Below are 20,440 nucleotides of genomic sequence, written 5' to 3'. Positions count from 1 at the left end.
CTGGAACCTGTGAATGATACTTATATGATTAAAAAAAAGGAGGAGTTCGTTCAGATGTAGTTAAGGATTTTGAGATGGGGAGATTATTATGGACTAGGTGGTTAGTACTAAATGCAATCATGTATATCCTTCCAACAGGGAGGTGAAGGGAGATTTGAACACACACAGAATGTTCCGAGAAGGTGGTGTGAAGACGAAGCAGAGATTTGAAGATGCTGACTTTGTTTTTGTACTTTTTTAAAAAGGGAAATCTGAAGATCCTTTTATTTTTAAATTTTTATTGGAGTTAGTTGCTTTACAATGCTGTGTTAGTCTCTACCGTACAGCAAAGTGAATCAGCTATAAGCATACATCCTCTCTCTTTTCGATTTCCTTCCCGTTTAGGTCACCACAGAGCACTAAGTAAGAGTTCCCTGTGCTATGCAGTCGGTTCTCATTAGCTATCTATTTTATACATAGTGTCAATAGGGTATATAATGTCTATTCCAAGGGCTTCCCAGGTGGTGCTAGTGGAAAAGAACCTGCCTGCCAATGCAGAAGACTTAAGAGACATGGGTTAGATCTCTGGATTGGGAAGGTCCCCTGGAGGAGGGCATGGTAACCCACTCAAAGCATTCTTGCCTGGAGAATCTCATGAACAGAGGAGCCTGACCGGCTATAGTTCATAAGGGTTGCAAAGAGTCAGACACAGCTGAAGCGACTTAGCATGGATGTCAATCCTAATCTCCCAATTCCTCTTACCTTTTCCCCTTTGGTATCCATACATTTGTTCACTGTGTCGATGTCTTTATCTCTGCTTTGTAAATAAAATCGTCTATACCAATTTTCTCAGATTTCACATACATGCGTTAATATATGATATTTGTTTTTCTCTTTCTGATTTACTTCGCCTCTGTATGACAGCCTCTAGGTCCATCCATGTCTCCACAAATGACGATTTCATTCCTTTTTATTAAAGATGCTGACTTTAAAGACTTGAGTGATACAGTCACTAGCTGCAGAATGTCGGCACCACCAGAAGCTGAAGGAGGCAAGGACCAGCTTCTTTCCTATAGTCTCTGAAGACGCTGCAGCCCTACTAATACCTTGATCTTGGTTCAGTGATACTGGCTTCAGACCCCTGGCCCCAGGACTGCAAGAGAATACATCTCTACTATTTTAAGTCACGACATTTGCAGTAATAAGGAGTAATAGGAAACTTATTCAGGGTGTGACTGCTCATGGACATGGGTGATGAAATGTTCTGAAACTGGATTGTGGTGATGGTTGCACAACTCAGTGAACATCCCTAAAGCCACTGGAGTGTACACTCTAAGTGTGTCAATTTTATACTGTTTGAATTATATCTTAATAAGAGTGTTTAAAAAATCTTTGTGACCTTGGGTTAAGCAAAGATTTCTTAGATATAACACCAAGGTATGATACATAAAAAGTGATATGCTGGAGACTCCATAAAAATTTACAACCCTTGCTCTTGAAAGACACTATTAAGAAAATAAAAACCACAGATTGGGAAAAATATTTGCAAAACACATATTTGATACAAGACCTATCAGACTATATAAAGACTCCTCAATCTCAATAAGAAGAAAACAAACAAATAAAAAGTGAAGATTTGAACAGACCCTATATCAAAGCAGATATATTGATGGCAAATAGGTACAACAAAAGATACTCAATAACATTAATTATTAGAGAAATGCAAAGTAAAACCACAGTAAATACTACTGCTGCTGCCGCTGCTAAATCACTTCAGTCATGTCCGACTCTGTGTGACCCCATAGACTGCAGCCCACTAGGCTGCCCCGACCCTGGGATTCTCTAGGCAAGAACACTGGAGTGGGTTGCCATTTCCTTCTCCAATGTGTGAAAGCGAAAAGTGAAAGTGAAGTCGCTCAGTCGTGTCCTATCCTTAGCGACCCCACGGACTGCAGCCTACCAGGCTCCTCCATCCACGGGATTTTCCAGGCAAGAGTACTGGAGTGACTTGCCATTGCCTTCTCCGAATTAGAATGAGGGGGAGGGGAAAGAAGAACACTTGACAATATCAAAATGCTATGAAGGATAGGGAAGCAACTGGAACATCACTGGTAGAAATGCAGAATGGTGCAGCCACATTGGAAAACAATTAGTCAGTTTTTTAAAAGTTAAATACAACAATATTGTAAAGTAAAATAAATTAATTAATTAAAAAAATTAAATACAATCTTACAATAGAACCCAGAAATCCTGCTCTAGGTATTTACCCAAGTGAAATGTAAGCCTATTTCACAAAACCCTGTGTGTAAATATTTGTAGTAGTTTTATTTGGAATAATCCCAAACTGGAAACCAAATCTTATTATCCCTGAACTGGGAGGGATATGCATAAAAAATTATGATACATCCATACAGTAGGATCCTGCTTTGCAATTAAAAGAAACAAAATATTGATATATTCAACACACCACATCTCAAATGCCTTATACTAAGTGAAAGAAACCAACTAATATGCTACATGTTGGAGAAAAAGAAATCCTCCAACTCTGTTGGCGGGAATGTAAGTTGGTGCAGCCACAATGGAAAATGGTATGGAAGTTCCTCAGAAAACTAAATATAGAGTTGTTATCTGATCCAGCAATCCCACTCCTAGGCATATATGTGGACAAAGCTATAATTCAAAAAGATACATGCACACCTATGTTCATGAGCATCCCTATTCACAATAGCCAACACATGGAAGCAACCTAAATGTCAATTAAAAGATGAATGGATAAAGAAGATGAGGTACATACATAAATAGAATACTACTCAATTTAAAAAGAATGAAATAATGCCATTTGCAGGAACATGAGTGGAACTAGATATTATTATGCTAAATGAAGTAAATCAAAAAGAGAAAGATGAATACCATGCAATATCATTTGTATGTGGAATCTACAATATGACAGAAATTAACTTAACAAAATAGAAACAGATTCACAGACGTGGAGAATAGACTTGTGGTTGCCAAGGGAGAGGGGCTGGGGGAGGGAAGTGATTTGGACTTTGGGATTAGCTGATGCAAACTATTGGCTTCCCAGGTGGCGCAGTGATAAAGAAGCCACCTGCCAATGCCAGAAACGTGGAGGACACGGATTTGATCTCTGAGTTGGGAAGATCCCTTAGAGTAGGAAATGGCAACCCACTCCAGTATTCTTGCCTGGAAAATTCCATGGACAGAGGAGCCTAGTGGGCTACAGTCCAGGGGGTTGCAGAGAGTTTGGACACAACGGAGTATGATGCGAACTAATATATATTCAGTGGATGAACCACAAGGCCTTAGTGTAGAGCACAGGCAACTATATTCAGTATCTTGTGATAAACCATAGTGGAAAAGAACATAAAAAAGAATGTACATATGTATAACCGAATCACGTTGCTGTATAGCAGAAATTAATTTCAATAAAAAATATGCTAGACACTGAACCATTCTATTTTTTATAACATTCCAGAAAGGGCAGAACTATAGAGGGAAAAATACCAGATCAGTTTGCTAGGAACTGAGGGTGGGGTGAGGGGAAGACCACAGAAAGACACTAGGAGCCTTTGGTGGGTAATGAAACACTTCCATATCTTGACTGTGGGGTGGTTACAAGTCCCCACGGGTTTATCAGACTCCCAGAACTTTCTACTGAAAAGGGTGAATTTTACCTATGTAAATTAGACCTCACTTTTTTAATCCAAACTAGAAAGACACAAAAATATCTTGCCGTGTTAAATTATTTTGTACATAAAAGTCAAATTTATGTGTACATATTTTTAGATATTTTAATAAATCTTTCCAAATTTTCCTCAGAAACACTGAATCCGATTTATACTTCCTCTGTTGAGTGGAATGAGAGCAGGTGGGTTTTTATTCTTGTCAACACAGCTATCACAGTGACTGCATTTTTCACACGGCCTCACTCAGGGCTAGGGACACAGTAGGGGGTTACTAGAAGCATAGGGTCTAAGCACATGTGGTCCCCACAAGAGAGAAATGAGGTGCCCTGAGTCCCAAGGCCATTTACTGTCTGGATGGAGGAAAGAAAGGAAGGAAGATCCCTTTTGTGTTGGGAGGAGAGACAGTCTCTGGACTCAGGGGTCTGGGGAGCAGTGTTAAACTGCGGGAGAAAGTGAAGAAAGGTGCCTGAGGAAAGCATGCTGAGGGGCCTAAAGTGACAACCAGACCTCATCGCCACCCCAAGTGCCTGGTGCCACGTGTAGCATGGAACACTGAAAGAACCAATAATGAATGAATTAATGGATGTCGAGACTAAAATTTGGGATCGGCAAAAATAAAACTTCCCTGCTTCGGGATCTGGGGGTTCAAGCTCATTCTAAGGCTGTGGCCATGCAGACTTGAGGCTGTTTTACTCTGAGTCCCATCTAAGGAGAAAGTTGGCATAGGTGAGCAGGGGGAGGACGCATAGTCATGGGGGTCCACCTGGGTCCCCACACGCCCAGGAGCCTATGACTCAGGTCCTGGGTGTCAGAAGCCCCTTCTCATTCTCGGCCCTGGGGACTCAGTGAAGGGTGGAGTCTTGGGCCAGATGCTGGCTCATTTTAGCTGCAGCCAGACAGCTGTATAGCAGAGATAGGGTGGGCTGAGAGGAAGTTGAGGGAGCGTGCCTGTGTGCTGGCTGGGGGCCAGAGCAGGGGAACGGGGTGCTGGGGGTGTGGTTTCTGGAGTGGAGGTGGGGGAAGGGGAACACTGGGGCTGCTTTAGGAAGGCTGCAGCAGAGAGCAGGAGTCTGGACGGAGCTGGTGGGTGATTAGAGATGATGGTAGGAGAGGCGGAGAGGGATAAAGATAAGGAGACATGTGAGTATGGAAAAGGAGAGGCAGCTTCTGTGTGTGTGTCTATGTGAGTGTGAGAGTGTTAGTGTGTGTGTACATAGTGTGAGAGTGTGTGAGTGTGTGTGAGAGTGTGTGAGTGTATGTATGAGTGTGTTAGTATATGTGTGTGTATGAGTGTTTGAGTGTGTGTATGAGAGTGTGTGTGTGTATGAGAGTATTAGTGTATGTGTGTGTGAGTGTGTGAGTGTATGTGAGTCTGTGAGTGTGTATGTGTGTGTATGTATGAGTGTGTGAGTGTATGTGAGTGTGTGTGTGTTTGAGAGTGTATGAGTGCGTGTATGTCTGAGACTGTGTGAGTGTGTGTGTATGAGAGGGTGTGAGTGTGTGTGTATGTGTGCCCACATGTGAGAGCACAGGTGCTCCTCCCTGAACCCACACTTTATACTCCATGCTTTACAATTTGCATCTTCTTTTTTCTTGTTGCTCTGTGCTGTCTGCTTAGCCACTCATTTGTATCCAACCCATGGGCTGTAGCCCATCAGGCCCCTCTGTCCATGGAGATTTTCCAGGCAAGAACACTGGAGTGGGTTGCCACACTCTAACAGTGACAAAAAATAAGGCTGCATTTGGGCATGTAAAGGGTTACCTGCAAGTGTGAGCATGAGTGACTGCCCGGACTAGCCAGGAGCCTGGGAGAAAGGCAGTGCCAGAATGAACGCGTGCATTAGGAATGAACGCGTGAAAAAATGAACGGGAGTTTCCAGGAAGCTCGGTGTGAATGTGGGTGTGTGAAAAACAGGTCTGAGATGCCCTGCTGCAGCCCCGTAGCCTATGCCCATGGTCTCTGAGCCAGAGGATTCCAGAGAAGTCTGTACCTGAGGTTCTAGAAACCTCACACTACCCCTCTAGGTGAATAACGGGCTTCAGAGGCCAGAACTCCTATTGCACCAGATTCTGGGAGGGAACCTGAAGAGGGTGAGGAGCCTTCTGACCTTGAGAGCCCTCCCTGGGTGGGGAGGCCCCAGACTGGGTGGAGCAGCCACACCTGCCTGAAGTTTCGAGGAAGAGAGGGCGGAAACTGCCCCGGCGCCGCCCTCTTGTAGGCTCTGCGGGCTCCCGCGGTCTGCTGGTCACAGTGGGTCCCACAACTTCCTCACTTCCCTAAATGGGCAACTTCACATTTAGAACCCCAGGTCTTCCCTGACAGACCCAAATGGCCCGGCCAGGATAGGCCTGGGCCCCTAACCTTGGAACCCTGCCCCTCACTGGGCTGAGCCCAACCCCACTGTATGGAGCCATGCCTCCCGCCTTCCTGCTGCTGTTGCTGCTGCTGCTGTGGCTCCAGGGCCCTGTCTCAGGTGAGAGGGTGGGTGGGTGGCTAGTGGGGAGGGAACGGTCTGTCCCTGGACCCCCTTCCTGCTTTCCTTGTCCAGTGATCTTGTGGGGTTGGAGGAGGAGGAGGAGGTCTGGCAGACCTAGTCGCCCCTTACCAGAGACCAGTGAGAAGTTTCCAGCTGAATATCTGGCCCTGGGGAAAGCTAACCCAGGCCTCACCAACTAAGATAAAGCTCTGGACCCTCTCTGCACAGGCCCCTTTATCTGCCCGGCTTCCTCAGGACCTCTAACCAGGGCCACTCCCTTTCCTCACACAACAAGCCCTCCTCCCTTGGGCCTCTGTCAGGAAGGCCCTGTTGGTTCTTTATGAGAAGCATCACCTTACGGGTGTGGGTGCTGAACTTGTTTTTTCTTGGAACATTGGGGCCACAACCCCTGTCCCTACCCCCTATCCTTGGCGGGGAGGGAAGTGATCCTTGAAGCCCTCTCTCCCACCCAACAGCTACTAAATGCTCCTTGAGGGGACCTCACCCAATTCTGCCTCCCTTGGTGCCATGGCAACCAAGTTACCACTTCCTGTTCAGTTCTGGGCACCGCCTGTGAAAGGGCTGAAAGGTGGGCACACACGAACACAGTGCCCTGGAGACCCTTTTCAAGGTCGTCCCATCTGTACACTTCTCCCAGAAAGACCCCCCCCCCCCGGCCAGGGCAGAAGAGTGTCTCCTGGGGTCCCCCTAACCTGTCACCTGCCAAATAATTGAGTGGGATCATTCTGTTTAATTTGCATGGTACAAAGTGATAGGAGAGAAGGCGTTACCTTACTCCGAGCCTCAACTCGAGCGGCAGCTGGGTTGGAAACTAAGGTGGACATCCTGGATGCCGGGCTCTTTCTTGGCCATCACAGCTCTGGGTTCCACTGGGAAAGCCTGGAGCAACCTGTGTTGGGGAAAGGAGGCGTGTCCTGTGCACGTGCCTCGTTTAAGGCGCTGTCCAGGGGCACAGTTCTCACAGCCAGCCAGAGACAGATAAGAGACAAAGCGCTTACACGGTCTGCTCACACAGTCAGAGATAGAATCGCGTTTTAACCTATGTTTATTTAGACTCCAAAATGTGTGTTCTCTACTCTTTGTGTGTGTGTTTGCAGAAGACTCTGGGGGTGCTAGAGGAGTAACTGCTGAGCCCAAGGAGGGTAGGGGGCGGAGGGCCCCCACTGCAGCCTTCTCCTTCCTGTCCCCTGGCTCACCACCCTCAGCCCTAGTTCTACCCTCTCCTCCCCAGACTGTGGACTATGAAGCTCATGGACCACATCTGCTTCCGAGGGATAGAGGGCAGCTTGTGAACAGTGAAGAACTGTACAGTTCTTTGGTTTAAACACAACTGGGACTTGATACACATGTTTGGACATACTGAATCCATGGGTTTTAGGTAACCAGAATATTTTAAAATTAAACATTAACTAGAGTGAACTCAGACAACTTGTTATTTAAAAGATGACTAGAATGAAACTGTTTGTGAAACAAATAACTACTATTAATATTTTCCAACCCTGAATTTTCTCACCTACCTAAGTTCACTGGGCTCTGGAATTTCAGAATGATGACTTGCGTTTGTGTCTGTATCTCATTGAGGGCGGGATAAGACCCTGAAGATGGGGCTTATCACTCTCCCATCGGACTAGAAAATGCCACAAAGAAAAAGACTGTGTCTGCTGAAGTTGTCTAAATGTAAGGGCTAAGCTTCCTTTGTTAAACTAGGGGGTCCCTGTGGGCTACGCGTGTGTCTCCACCATTATACTGGGAGTTCCCTTGTATGTATCTAGCTAGCCCTGTATCTTCCTCATCATTTTAGGATTTCTCGAAGGGAACAGGACTGCTGTCTTCCACATCAGTCTGGGAACTCCTAGAGGGCAGGGCTAGTGTCTCCTCCAACAGACCGAGAGCTCCCTGGGGGAGGGGGCACATGTCCCCCTCCATCAGAGTTGGGCTGTATTTCTCCTTTGAGTTCCATGAGAGCAGAGCAATAGCCACCGGCCTCTTCACCACAAGTTTCGAGTTTCAAGATGCTTCCTTCTTCATTGCTCAACCAGTTGTGTCTCCCCAGGTGCCCCCATGGAGCGTGTGTACTCAAAATTGCAGCACTTCGAAGGGGAGACTCTGTCTGTGCAGTGCTCCTATAAGAGCCGCAAAAACCTCATGGAGGGCAAGGTTTGGTGCAAAATCAGGAGGAGGAAATGCGAGACCGGGTTCACCCGTGTGGGGGTGCAGGGGCCCCGCTACTTGCTGCAGGACGACACCCAGGCCAAGGTGGTCAACGTCACCATGGCGGCCCTCAGGCGCCAGGACTCGGGCCGGTACTGGTGCATGCGCAACAGCTCCGGCATCCTCTACCCTCTGATGGGCTTCCTGCTGGAAGTGTCTCCAGGTGAGCAGGCCTGCTGGGGCGCTGGGATGCTGGGGGGTGTCCTCCCGCCCTGTTAGTCCACTGACATCAGCTGTAACAAGGATGATAACAGTCCGTTGGTGGGCATGATGGACAGTGGGGTTCTCACAGTTCTCTCACAGACATGGGCACTTTACAGATGAAGAAAATGAGAAGTAAAAAGTCCTTTGCAGCTCTGACCTTGTTCAAGATCACAGAGCTAGCAAGTGGACGAGATGAGATTCGGACTCAGGCCTCTGTGCTTTGTTTTATTCAATCGTTTGTCCAGGATTTATTCACTGTGCGCTGATTCTCTGCCAGGCACGATTCTAGGCTCTGAGGACACAGTGGTGAGCAAAACCAGACACATTCCTGTCCTGTGGGAGGTGACAGGCAATAACACATCGTCAGACAAACAGTTGCAGATAACAGTGAATGTTCTTAAGCAAATAAAACAGTGGGATGAACTAGAAAGTTCTGTGGTGGGGGGAGCGACTGAGTTAGTGGGGAGTCAAAGAAGACTTCCCTGAGCAGATGACATCATGCAGAACCTGTGTGGGATGAGAGTTTTCTAGCCCTGTTGAAAGTGGGTGGTTCAAAGGGCTTTCCAGGTGGGGAGAACTGCACATGCAAAGGCCCTGAGGTGAGAAGAAGCTGGTGCATATTGAGCATTGGGCAGAGCAATAGAAGATGAGGCTGGAGACGCAAGCAGCCGTCCTGATGCCCATGACGTGGGGGTTTGAGTTTTACTTTAGGTACAAGAGGAAGCTACTGGAGAGTTTTAGAGGGGTGATATTGTGCCTTGACTTTAAGATGATCAAAGCTCTCTCTTTAGTATAGAAAAAGAGAGGAGGGCCAAGAATGAAGCCCTGCACTCTTTCTACATTTACAAGATAGGAAAGGGTGAGGAGCCAGACAGAGAGCCTGCAAAAAGCTGCCAGTGACTGTGAAAATTACTCTCCACTCTTCCCGGTTCCTCTAACCCAACTGCATCCCCATCTTCTGTTGGGTCTGAACTTGGGCAACTGCTATCTCTAAGACGCGGAGCAAATCTCATTCCTCCCTTCTCCGGTTCTGCTTTAGCCCCAGGGAAGCAGTCGAAACTAGTTTACTGAAGTCTTCATTTGTAGGGACACAAACTTGATATTGAGGGCGGGAAGAGAAGGAGACGACAGAGGATGAGATGGCTGGATGGCATCACTGACTCAATGGACATGAGTTTGATCAAGCTCCGGGAGTTGCTGATGGACAGGGAAGCCTGGCATGCTGCAGTTCATGGGGTCACAAAGAGTCAGACACGACTGAGCGACTGAACTGAAAATAAACATGAAATGGCTTTCCCCTTAGTGTATCTTCCTGTTGTACTATGTTGGATCTCACTTTCTATCTCTTAACCACCATTTGGGGAGATTCCAACTTTGCAGACCTTACTAAGAAATGAAAAATCTGCAAAACTTCTAATGACATATGCTCTTCCATTGCATCTTGAAAACCGAGCTTTCTGGCCCCAGGCACCTGGGGCGGGAAACGGGGACAGCTGTTGTCCAACCTCCCTCCTTCACCACGGAGGTCGGGGAGGAGGGCTCCTCTCTATCGTCTTCCCCTGGTCCTGCACCCCCCGACCCCTTGGTGTGCTGAGGGAGGGATGAAGGCGAGGGAAACGGTTGTGTGACCTCCCTGACCCTGCAGGAGGGCTCTCTCTCTGTGGACGCCACTCCTTTTCTGCCCTACTCTTAGATCCTCTGTGGCCAAGTGCTGGCTCTCCCAGGGCAGCTGTGCGTTTTCTTTGAGGGGTCCTTTGAGGGTCTTCTCACTGCTCACTAGGACGATTTGGGAGATCTTGTTCCAGGTTGGCCCTTTCTCCTATCCCCGCCCTTACCATTTCTGCTTGTTCTGGTTCCCTCGCCCCGAAAAATGGGCACCTTCCTTGGTGAGGCCCTGGGAGAGTGTCCATGCATGCACGGCAGTGGGATGCAGCCACAGCCCTCTCCCCACCACAGCATCCCTCTCTCTCCATTCTCCTGTTTCCTGATGAGATCAGCTCAACACTGCTCCCTAGCCTGAGCCCTCACAGCTCCTGCCTGCTCCCCTTCCACCAACCAAACTCCAGCCTTCTTCTAGAAAAGGGGATGGTGAAGGCCTGCCCTGATGCATGAGGGTGGCAGGACCAGTTCGGGTGTCTCTTGATAAGCCCCCAAGGAAGGCATTTGACCTCACTGCTCGTAGTGTTGTTGAGAATCGGGGTCTTTGATGCTTCCTCGTCCTTATCTCCGGATCCCAGTTGCCAACCGTGGAGCAACCGGGAAAGGTCACATTCAACGTCAGAGCAGAGAAATCTCTGACTTACAGGAATGAGGAAGGTCCGGAGAGTGACAAGAGAGATGGGGGTAGGGAGGGAAGTGTCCTCTCGTCCCCGAGGCCAGGAGTGGATACTGAAAAACTTGTGAAAGACTCTTCCTTCTTTGCTGTGCCTACTTCCTCCTCCTTGACCTCACCCCCTGAACACACGCACACCTGTTCTCTCAGCAAAGCAGGATCCTAGGTCCAAGGGACAGCCTCCCCACTACCCCAGTCCCCAGGCAAGCGTGTGGGCTGCCGTCAGCTGCTTCCGGAACCAAGACCCCGACCCAGTCTCACCTTCCTCCCTTTCTGGTCCCTCAGCCTCCATCACCAAGGGAAACACTCCTCTCACGAAGCTGCCCAACATCCTCCAGAGTGAAACAGTCGTCGCCACAGGCCCAGCGCCCACCTCAGGCCCTGGTGGGCCTTTCATCAGCCGGGCAACAGTGTTCACAGCTGGACTCCTCACCTTGGCCAGACCACTGCCTTCCCCCACCTCAGGGAGCACCAGACTGACTTCTGTGATGGGCTCCAGTTTCTCCAGTACCGGCCTGTCCACCGCGGGGCCCAGGAGGGCCACCGGGTCCCAGACAGTGACTGCATCTCCCAGCAACACCCGAGCCTCCGCTGCGGACCCAGCCTCCACCTCCACTAAGGCCGCGCACCTCTGCACCGTGGGAGCCCCCACCATGGGAATGTGCCCCACCAGCAGAACTCTCCTCAATCACCTATTCCCCAGCAGGTACCTGGCGCAGGGGCAGCAAGGTGGGTGGGGGCCTGCATCAAATGCCATTTTCCCATACATGGGAGCAGACCGCCTGAGCAGACTGCAAGGTGCAAATGTCACAGCAGAGCAGCCCTGTCACACTCGCCACCTTACCGGGAATCCAGGCTGGCCTGTTGCTGAATGGGCGATGGGAAGCTGGGGCGCGCAAGGGACAGAAAGGATGGCGGCGGGAAACGAGGGTGGGGCTGGGTCAGCACAGAGTCTGAGGATGCAGAGGGTCAGGACTGCACGAGGGGAGCATCTCGGAGAGTAGGAAATGGGGACACTTGAATTTGGGTTCCCCCAGGAGTGGACTCGGAGACCAGGATACACGTTGTTCTGGGAACATGGGACAGAGCAGGGGAAGCGAGGCAGGGAAGGGAAGGCAGCAGACGGAGCACTCGCACAGGCTGGTCATCACCGTAGGCAGCAAGGGCTCAGCCCCACTGGGGAGAGTCCGGGGTCCAGTGTCAGGCAGCCGTGTGGAGGGCGAGGAGGCCGGGGCCTTTATATCCCATCGTTAGCTGTCTATGGGGGGCTGCTTGCCATGCGGGGCATGGAGGGCGCCAGTGACAAGAGAAAGCAGTCGGGTCAAAAGTTTTTTTAACGGAGGTACTGATGACTGGTGTAGATGGAAGTGACATAGCAACGGGGGATGCAGGCAGGGTTCCCATAGCATGTGTTCTGGAGGACCGAGGTGGGAAGCGCCATCCTCGGTCACCCTGGGGAGAGTAAGAAACTTGGCCTCTTCTGTCACAAATGGGTGTCTCTTAGCAGAGAGTATTCCCCCAGATACTGGAGAGACGCATGCCTTTGCTGGGGCCTGGGGGCTTCGTGCCCCTGACTTGTGAGCACCTCACTTTCTTCTCCTGCAGCTCGGTCCCCAAGGAAGAAAGGCCGTCGCTGGGGACTGGCGGGCCCCACTCCTCTCGCATGGGGTGTGGGAAACCATGGGCCTGGGTGGGTGCCCAGTGCTCACCTGCCCCTGGCCCTGTCCCGTCTCCCCAGATACCTGGACTTTTACCCCGTGGTGCTTGTGGGGGTGCTGGCGCTGCTCCCCGTGCTTGTGACACTGATCGTGGTCTACGGCTTCTGGAAGAAGAGGCACATGGGAAGTAAGTAGAACCCAACCCTCGCAGCCCCCCAGCGGCAGAGTGCTGGGAAGTCTGACCCCCTTTCCAAAGTGCCCGACAGCCCCCGGTCTCCAGGCGCTCGGTCCGCACCTGCGTCCAGTCAGGAGGACCATTCGACACCCAGGAGAGGGGAGGGTGGGCAGGCAGTGACTGCTCAGTGGGGCCTTCTGGGGCGCAGCCACTTGGAAGTGGAGGGCAGAGGCAGAGCGTCTGGCCCGGGAGCTTCGGGTTCTGAGCGGGACTGCCCTCTGCATCTCTCCCCATCCTCGCAGGCTACAGCATGTGCCGTGACCCTGCCGGATCCTGGAAGGACTCGCCTGCAAGACCGGAAGCTCCGTGGAGGCCCGCTTGGTCTGAAGCCACTCAACTGTGGGGTGGGGAGGAGCTTCTCCCAGAGGGGCCCCGGGAGACGCCCAGGAGACTCCTCAGAGGAGGAGTGAAGACGGGGGCCTGTCTGGGTTGGAGCCGGGCTGGGGGTGAGGACTGTGCAACCTGGACTCAGGCCTTCCTGGAACCGGAGGCTGTGCCGCCCCTCCTCGGTTCCCCTGGGCTGCTGCGAACCTGGCGGGGGTGGGAGTCAGAGCACGTGGCACTAGGCAGGAAGTCTCTGGGGGTTTGGGGCGCCACTGAGATGGTTCTCCTGAGAGCCACAGACCCCCGGGGACCCAGCTAGGTGGCAGACAAGCCCTGCGGGTGCTGTTTGCAGACAGAGAACCTCTGCTATCATCAGCCTCGGAACCTCTTACTACAGAGCTGAGGGGAGAGGGGTGGACAGCTGGGGCCACCCTCTCCCGACCCGGGGCCCTGTCCTCAGTTTCCCTCTGCTCCCCTCAAGCGTTCCTACGCTCTTGGGGGAAGAAAGAGTCCCAGAAGCAGCTTATGTCACAAAGGTCCCTCCCTGGAGGAGAAACAGTGACTAAGAGATGGGGGTCGACAGAAGCCCCGGGGACCCCAGAGCCACCTAAGCCTCCCAACCCCTGGGCCGAGCATCCTCTACAGGGCCTCCACGTGTGCCCTGGCCTGACCGCAGCTGCTTGTCCCTCAGGTCTTGGGTGCCAGTGGAGCCCATGCCCCCACTGCTGCCTGCTGGCCAGGCCCTCCAGGGACAGCTGTGACCAGGCAGCTGAGAGCCCTTGCCTACAGGGCCAGCCTGTCCCTAGACCTGCATGCAGAGGCTGACCAAGGCTCTTTCCCCCAGTTCCTGCACCGCAGCTCTGGGTCTGTACTCCTGGAGGGGATGGTGGGGAGGCCTGGGGTCCACTGGAGGGGAAGTCATAGCTCCGAGAAAGGGGGGATCACTTCCTCCAGGGGACTCATTGTCCCCTGGGAAAAGAGGTCTCAGTGGTGACACAGCAAAGAAAACTCAGAGCTGCCCACAGCCTGGAGGGACTCCCCGGGCTGGGAGGGGGCAGGGAGTGGGAATGGAGCCAAGGAGCCTGGGTCAGGGGTGCAGTGGCCAGAGGATTCTCTCCTGCCCCCTTCCCTGCCCCTACCCCGCACCCGGCCCTCCAGCTCATGGCTCAGATTCAGCCTTTTCAGCAGCAAAGGCTAAAGAATAGGCGCTGGATTCCTCCCCTAGGGAGGGGTGTCCACCAGCCTGGGGCCACTGAGAGCCTGGGGGCAGATGTGGCCTCTCTGCTCTCAGCCCTGGGTCATAGCCCTCCCTGGAGGACAGCGAACATCAAAGTCAGGGGAGTGACACACAGGGGCCTTGGTGGGCAGCCAGCCCAGGATCGCCACTCTAGGGTGGAGATGGGGAGACAGGAAGGGGCAGGGGACTATCCCGGGGGTGACAGCGGGGAGGCAGCCCCTCTCCCCTGTGTCCAGGAGAAGACACTAGAGGGGAGACCGAGACTGCAGAACTGACAGGCCTGGTGCCAGGACACACACTGATAACCAGCCTCCTCATCGGGGGTGTGGCCAGCACCCGCTGTATAACCACCTGAACAGCACACACCTATGGCCCTGCCCCAGTTGACAGCAAGATGTCGGGGAGAGTACTGCAGGGGCTCAGGACTGGGACCCAGGGTGCCACCTGTCACGTGGGACCCTGTGCAAGTCACTAACCCTATCGGGCCTCAAGTTTCCTCTCTTGTGAAAGGGGACACTAATTCCTACCTCTGAAGACTGTATTCAAGATAAAACGGAAAAACACACGAACCTTACACAACTGACTAAAAGACTGATGCTTGGTCCTCCAGTTCTTTTCCAGGTCTGAGGCTGGTCACATTCTGCCTTTAAGACCGTCGGACCCCAAGTCTCTGTATTGTCCTCGACTGTAAAGGGGTAGGGAGGGAAGAGGGCCACATGGTCTGGCCCCAGAAGGTGGGGCTGGGCCCAGGCAGAGGCCTCTGTGCCCTGATGTTATACAGGGGAGTTGTTGGGGGACCAACCATCCCTGTTTGCCCAGGATGAGGGGCTCCTGGAACCAGGTGGACCTGCCTGAGCTGCCCACCCCTGGAGCCAGTTCCCACATGGACTCAAGCTAAGGATGGACACATAGCACTGGGGAGGTACAGACCATGTCCCCAGCTCCCCAGCCCTTAGGGGCCTGGGTGGTGTTTTTGGACCTCTAGGCCTCCAGGACATTTTCCCCTAAACCCTGGCCTCTCACTTCCTGCTACCTGTTGGCCCTTCTCCCTGGAGCTCCAGGAAGACCCAGATCCTCAGCAGATCCAGGGTGGGCCAGTGAGGGCAGGCCAGGGCTGCTGCTGCCTTTGGTGGACAAGTTGAGGGACTTTCTGAGCAGTGAGATGACAGAACACACCTGCGAAGGGTTTCCTGTTATGGCTAAGGGAAGGAGCAAATAACGGAAGCCCAGCCCCCATGGGAGGTTCACTCTGTGAGCCCTGATCTGAGCCCAGGGGACACACATGTTCTGGCTGTGGGGCCAGCAGGCGAGCCTGGGGTTCACGGTCCCCTGTGGCTGCAAATGTGCTTCTCACTCTGCATCAGCCTGGACGGGTGGATGCTGTGCTGTGTGGCCGGGCTCCTTCTTCAGGCTACGGGGCTTCCTGCCCCGGGGTTGGGAGTAGTGAGGGCAGAAGGTGGCCTCGAGTCTGTCTGGGGCAGACCCCTCTCAGGGCAACCTGTTTCCCTCCATCCACTGACACAGGGAGTCTGAGGCCCTGGCACCCCCTGCCTTCTTGGTGATCCTGAAGGGTGGCCTGTCTCCAGAACTGCTCCTCAAGTGGCCTGGGGCGGTCTGACGTTTCGCACCTTTTTCTTCCCCAGCTTCGTTCCTGCGCTTATAAACCTCCCTGCCAATTGCTGCTCCCCATAAGCCCGATCTGCCCTGTGGCTTGTTTACAGACTTGTCTCTTTTCTTTGCTGTTTATTAACCATGAACAGCCTGTGACAATGATTTCTCTATAGCTCATCTACTGACCATTATTTTTTTAATGTGTTTGCTTAGTGTGACCTTTCAACAACCATCATGGAGAGACAATGGCCAGCTGGGGGCTGGGGGTACAGGGAGGACCTGCGGGGCAGAGATCCTTTCCCCTTCACTCTCCCTCCTCCTTCTGCACCCATCTCCCCATCCCCACCCGTCCCCTCTGATGTTCACACCCCAATTTTGCTCTCCTCCACCCTTGCCAGGGACCCTCCCTGCACCTCCATTCCTGGAAATGACTGTCCACCCCCCCACCCTCCCTCCTCTCAGTCCCATGGAACGTGTCAATCCCCAAGCAAGCCTGGGTGGGAAGTCTCTGACCTCTGGGGACCCCAGAAGTGTCCCCGAACTCTGTCACTCATCTTCGGCCCCCTACTTTTTTACAGTGGGGGGGAGAAAGTTGAGGCTTGGGAGGAAGTGGTAGGAGAGAAAAGAGAAAGAAGGAGGGAAAATAGGTTCTTAATTTGCTAACAAGTCCAAGTTCGTACTGCTTGCTGCATGACAGGCAAGTAAATGGACAGCCAGTTGTTGGGACATGGAAGAGCAACTTCATTTGGAAAGCCAGCAGATGGAGAAGGGGCCCAAAGAAACATCTTACCCGAGTCAGAATTCAGGCTTGTTTAATACTAACAGGTGAGAAGGTATTGCAGACTTCTTGGTGTCAGCCAGACCCTGGAGGGGAGGGGAAAATGCTTTGCTGTTGTAGTTCAGGTAGGTCAAGCTACCACTTCCTGTAAACTTCCAACAAGACAAATGTTATTCTCCATTCTGCAACTTTTTTCTCTGCATGAATGGAAAAGCATTGTGCCTTTAAAGGTCAGAGCTGAGAATGGGCTATTATGTATATTTCAGGCTATAAACAACATTCTCAACCAGAAGCAAAAGCAATCCCTGGTGGTCCAGTGGTTAAGAATCTACACTTCCATCATAGGGGGAAGGAACTCAGATCCCGCATGATCCATGGTGCAGCCACAAAAAAAAAAAAAGGTTAAAATAAAACTGAACTGAACTGAAAATAAAAGAAACCTATCCCATATGGAAAGGCAGGGAGACAGGCTGATAGGGGGAGGCTGGGCAGAGGGAGTCAGAGTTCCCCGGAGCCTCAAACCAGGCTCAGATGTAGCACCTGCAGCTGAGGGTCCTACCTGCAGGCTGAGGCCTCCCCTTCCTCTCCAGGCTGCCAGTTCCCAGGCTGGCTTTGGTGATTGAGCCGAATCCCCCTGGACTCTGGCTATCCTTTCTAGGGGCTTGCTGCTGTCTCGCTTCCTTCCCCTCGCCCGAAGTCAGGAGGAGGGCCCACGGCCTGGGAAGCCACATACCGGCTGCGCCTGTCCTGCTGCTGCTCTGGGCTCAGGTGAGCGGCAAGGAGGGAGGGCAGAGGGAACAGGACAGGAGGAGAGGGAGGCGGACGTGGAGGAGGCTATGAGGAGGAGAGGGCAGGGGACAGCGGCGCTGCAGTGGGGGCCAGCTCGGGGCTCGTTCTGTGTAAGCATGAAGAGGGTGGCTCCTGCAGGGGGAGGCCCGCATCTCACAGCCCTGCATTTGTGGCTGGGGGGTTTCCTGACCGGAGGGTTTATTCTCAGGCTGCAGGGAACAGAAGCCGGAGTTGCCGCGTAAACCGCAGGATGGGACAGTCTCTGGGAGATGCTGGTGCCACCCCAGCAAGTCTTACAGCTGAAAGCCCACACAGGGAAGCAGCCGCGTATTGCTGTGGCTGTTGTTCAGTCGCTCAGTCATGTCCAACTGTGTCAGTCTGTGACCCCATGGACGCCAGGCTTCCCTGTCCTTCACCACCTCCCAGAGCTTGCTCAGACTCACGTCCACGGAGCCGATGATGCCATCCAGCCATCTCATCCTCTATCGCCCCCTTCTCCTTTTGCCTTCAGTCTTTCCCAGCATCAGGGTCTTTGCCAAAGAGTCAGCTCTTCGCATCAGGGGCCAAAGTATTGCAGCTTCAGCTAAGACATCGGTCCTTCCGCCTCAGCATCAGTCCTTCCAATGAATATTCAGGGTTGATTTCCTTTAGGATTGACTGGTTTGATCTCCTTGGAATCCAACGGACTCTGAAGAGTCTTCTCTAGCATCACATTTCAAAAGCATCAGTTCTGAGCACTGAGCATCAGTGCTCAGGCTTGTTTATGGCCCAACTCTCACATCCATAAGTGACTACTGGAAAAACCATAGCTTTGACTGGATGGACCTTTGTTGGCAAAGCGATGTCTCTGCTTTTTAATACACTGTCTAGGTTGGTCATAGCTTTTCTTCTAAGGAGCAAGCATCTTTTAATTTCACAACTGCAGTCACCGTTCGCAGTGATTTTGGAGCCCAAGAAAATAAACTCTTTCATATTTCCATTGTTTCCCTTATTTGCCATGAACTGATGGGACCAGATGCCATGATGTGCATTTTTTGAATGTTGAGTGTTGAGTCAGCTTTTCACTCCTCTTTCACCTTCATCAAGAGACTCTTTAGTTCCTCTTCAGTATCTGCCATGAGGGTGCTGTCATCTGCATATCTGATATTATTGATATTTCTCTTGGCAATCTTGATTCCAGCTTATGCTTCATCCAGTCTGGCATTTCACATGATGTACTCTGCATAAAAGTTAAATAAACCAGGGTGACAATACACAGCTTTGACATACTCCTTTCCCAATTTTGAACCAGTCTGTTGTTCCATGTCTGATTATAACTGTTGCTTCTTGATCTGCATATAGATTTCTTAGGAGGCAGATAAGGTGGTCTGGTATTTCCAACTCTAAGAATTTTCCACAATTTACTGTGATCCACACAGTCAAAGACTTGTGATCAGTGAAACAGAATTAGGTGTTTATCTGGAATTCCCTTGCTTTTTCCGTGATCCAATGGATGAGGACACTTTGATCTCTGCACACGGTTGTACTATGTTAGTCAGTGGCCCAGGCTCTAGATAATTCCCGGGAGCCTCGATCTTCCAGTCAGGCTGACGTCAGTTCAGCCTCCTTCATGGTGACTTTGCTGATCTCAGGGCAAAGGACTCGGGATTCTGTGGTGTGGAATCTACGCGTCTTCCAGGAGCTCTGGTCGCAGAACCATCTGTCTGGTGTGTCCCTGGGTATGTTCCTTTCCTCCTTTTGTGTGCCTCTGAGACTTCCTGACTCACAAGATGTTCGAGCCAGAACGGAGTCTAAAAATCACTTCCTGCAACCCTTTCACAGCTGAAAACTGGGGCCCCTTTGGTCTCTGGTTCATCAGGGCTAGAACCAGCCCCAGACTGCAGACCTGCTGGCTTTTGGTGGGCTCTGCTTTCCCCAGCACATACATTTCTCTGAACATTTCTGTTGCTCACAGGACTCCTCCATCGATGTGTGATACTTGCATAGCTTCCTCAGGCTTGAACAAGACTGGCTTATTGGTCCATTACCAGGCATCCCTGATCCCCAACTTCTCCTAAAGGGCTGTGTTCAAGATGGGTCACAGGTAACCGGGTGGGGGGTTAAGAAATGTGGACAGACAGGAGACAGCCAGGTGGTGAGGCAGGCATGAGGCCCTGGGGGTGGGTACGAGCAGCCAAGAGCTCAGAGAGCCTGAAATTGCCCCTAATAGTAAGAAACCTTATGTGTCAGAGTGGGAAGTCTAGGGTCATCCATAGCCCAAGGCCCTCAAATACTCGTAAAAATTTCAGAGTTGCAAAGCATCCCTTGTGTTCTCTGGGTTGGTCAGGGCTTGAAAGGCACCTTCCAAGACTCCCACCCTGTGTGAGCCTGTCCAGCCATTTGGAAGCCTGAGGACCCAGATCAGCTGCTGGTTCATTTACTGTCTAAGCCTTGACTCACTTTTATCCATGGAGGACATGGGGCTAAGCTCTGGGAGGGGAATCAAAAACTTTGAGACCCCATCCTTAGCTGGAGAAGCCCACAGCCCAACCAGGAAGTCAAACATGTAAATAAAGGCTTATTTATATGTCTGTATGATGTTACATGTCATACATGTAGACATCATAGAAGCACGTTGGGTGGAGGTCCAGTGAAGGGAGGACCAGGTTGTTGGAGAAAGCCAGGGGTATAGACTCTCCTGGAGGACTCCCCGGAGGAGGTGACACCACCTGGGTCTGTTGGATGAGCAGGGGTTTATCCAGGGTGACAACACAGGCTGGGGGGAAGGAGGGAGGCATAAGATCTCCATGGTTCTGCAGGACCATATCTGTGTGCTCCTCTTGCCCAGGACTGGGGGCTAGAAGTGGGGAGTCCTAGAGGGTGGGGCAGCTAGATAGGGAT

The 20,440-nt window shown here is 51.7% G+C and overlaps 1 protein-coding gene and 1 long non-coding RNA gene across 20 annotated transcripts; both read left to right on the top strand.

The window, feature by feature from the left end:
- Window positions 1-4,690: 4,690 nt before the first annotated feature.
- On the top strand, window positions 4,691-18,823 carry TREML2 (triggering receptor expressed on myeloid cells like 2). Of its 19 annotated transcripts, none has more exons than XM_088831073.1 (10): window positions 4,691-4,823; window positions 6,007-6,157; window positions 8,235-8,555; window positions 11,214-11,634; window positions 12,667-12,773; window positions 13,064-13,142; window positions 16,691-16,896; window positions 17,038-17,172; window positions 17,430-17,539; window positions 17,769-18,821. In XM_088831073.1, exons 2-10 carry the CDS (start codon window positions 6,097-6,099, stop codon window positions 18,018-18,020), a joined length of 1,692 nt encoding a protein of 563 aa, XP_088687199.1. In that variant the 5' UTR covers window positions 4,691-4,823; window positions 6,007-6,096; the 3' UTR covers window positions 18,021-18,821. The 19 variants fall into 19 exon arrangements, 17 of the variants coding, with proteins under 17 accessions (XP_088687199.1, XP_088687200.1, XP_088687198.1 ...); XM_088831072.1 differs by having other exon boundaries at window positions 4,708-4,823; window positions 5,985-6,157; XM_088831075.1 differs by lacking the exon at window positions 6,007-6,157 and adding an exon at window positions 7,413-7,559 and having other exon boundaries at window positions 4,764-4,823; window positions 17,769-18,822.
- LOC148774113 (uncharacterized) lies at window positions 8,562-9,898 on the top strand. The gene is made up of 2 exons (XR_016036015.1): window positions 8,562-8,902; window positions 9,636-9,898. It is a non-coding gene; the product is annotated as an uncharacterized LOC148774113 (long non-coding RNA).
- Window positions 18,824-20,440: the final 1,617 nt, after the last annotated feature.

This window comes from Moschus berezovskii, chromosome 23 (assembly GCF_049115385.1).
Source record: "Moschus berezovskii isolate FMDL1 chromosome 23, NW_MosBer_1.0, whole genome shotgun sequence".
Classification (NCBI taxonomy): Eukaryota; Metazoa; Chordata; class Mammalia; order Artiodactyla; family Moschidae; genus Moschus; species Moschus berezovskii.
This window is presented reverse-complemented; position numbering and strand designations above follow the sequence as displayed.

Coding starts and splice junctions, on each gene's coding strand:
- TREML2 (XM_088831083.1), top strand. CDS start 6,097: ATGCCTCCCGCCTTCCTGCTGCTGTTGCTGCTGCTGCTGTGGCTCCAG. Junction 8,556..11,213: donor CCTGCTGGAAGTGTCTCCAG/GTGAGCAGGCCT, acceptor CTGGTCCCTCAG/CCTCCATCACCAAGGGAAAC. Junction 17,540..17,768: donor TGCTGCTGCTCTGGGCTCAG/GTGAGCGGCAAG, acceptor GTTTATTCTCAG/GCTGCAGGGAACAGAAGCCG.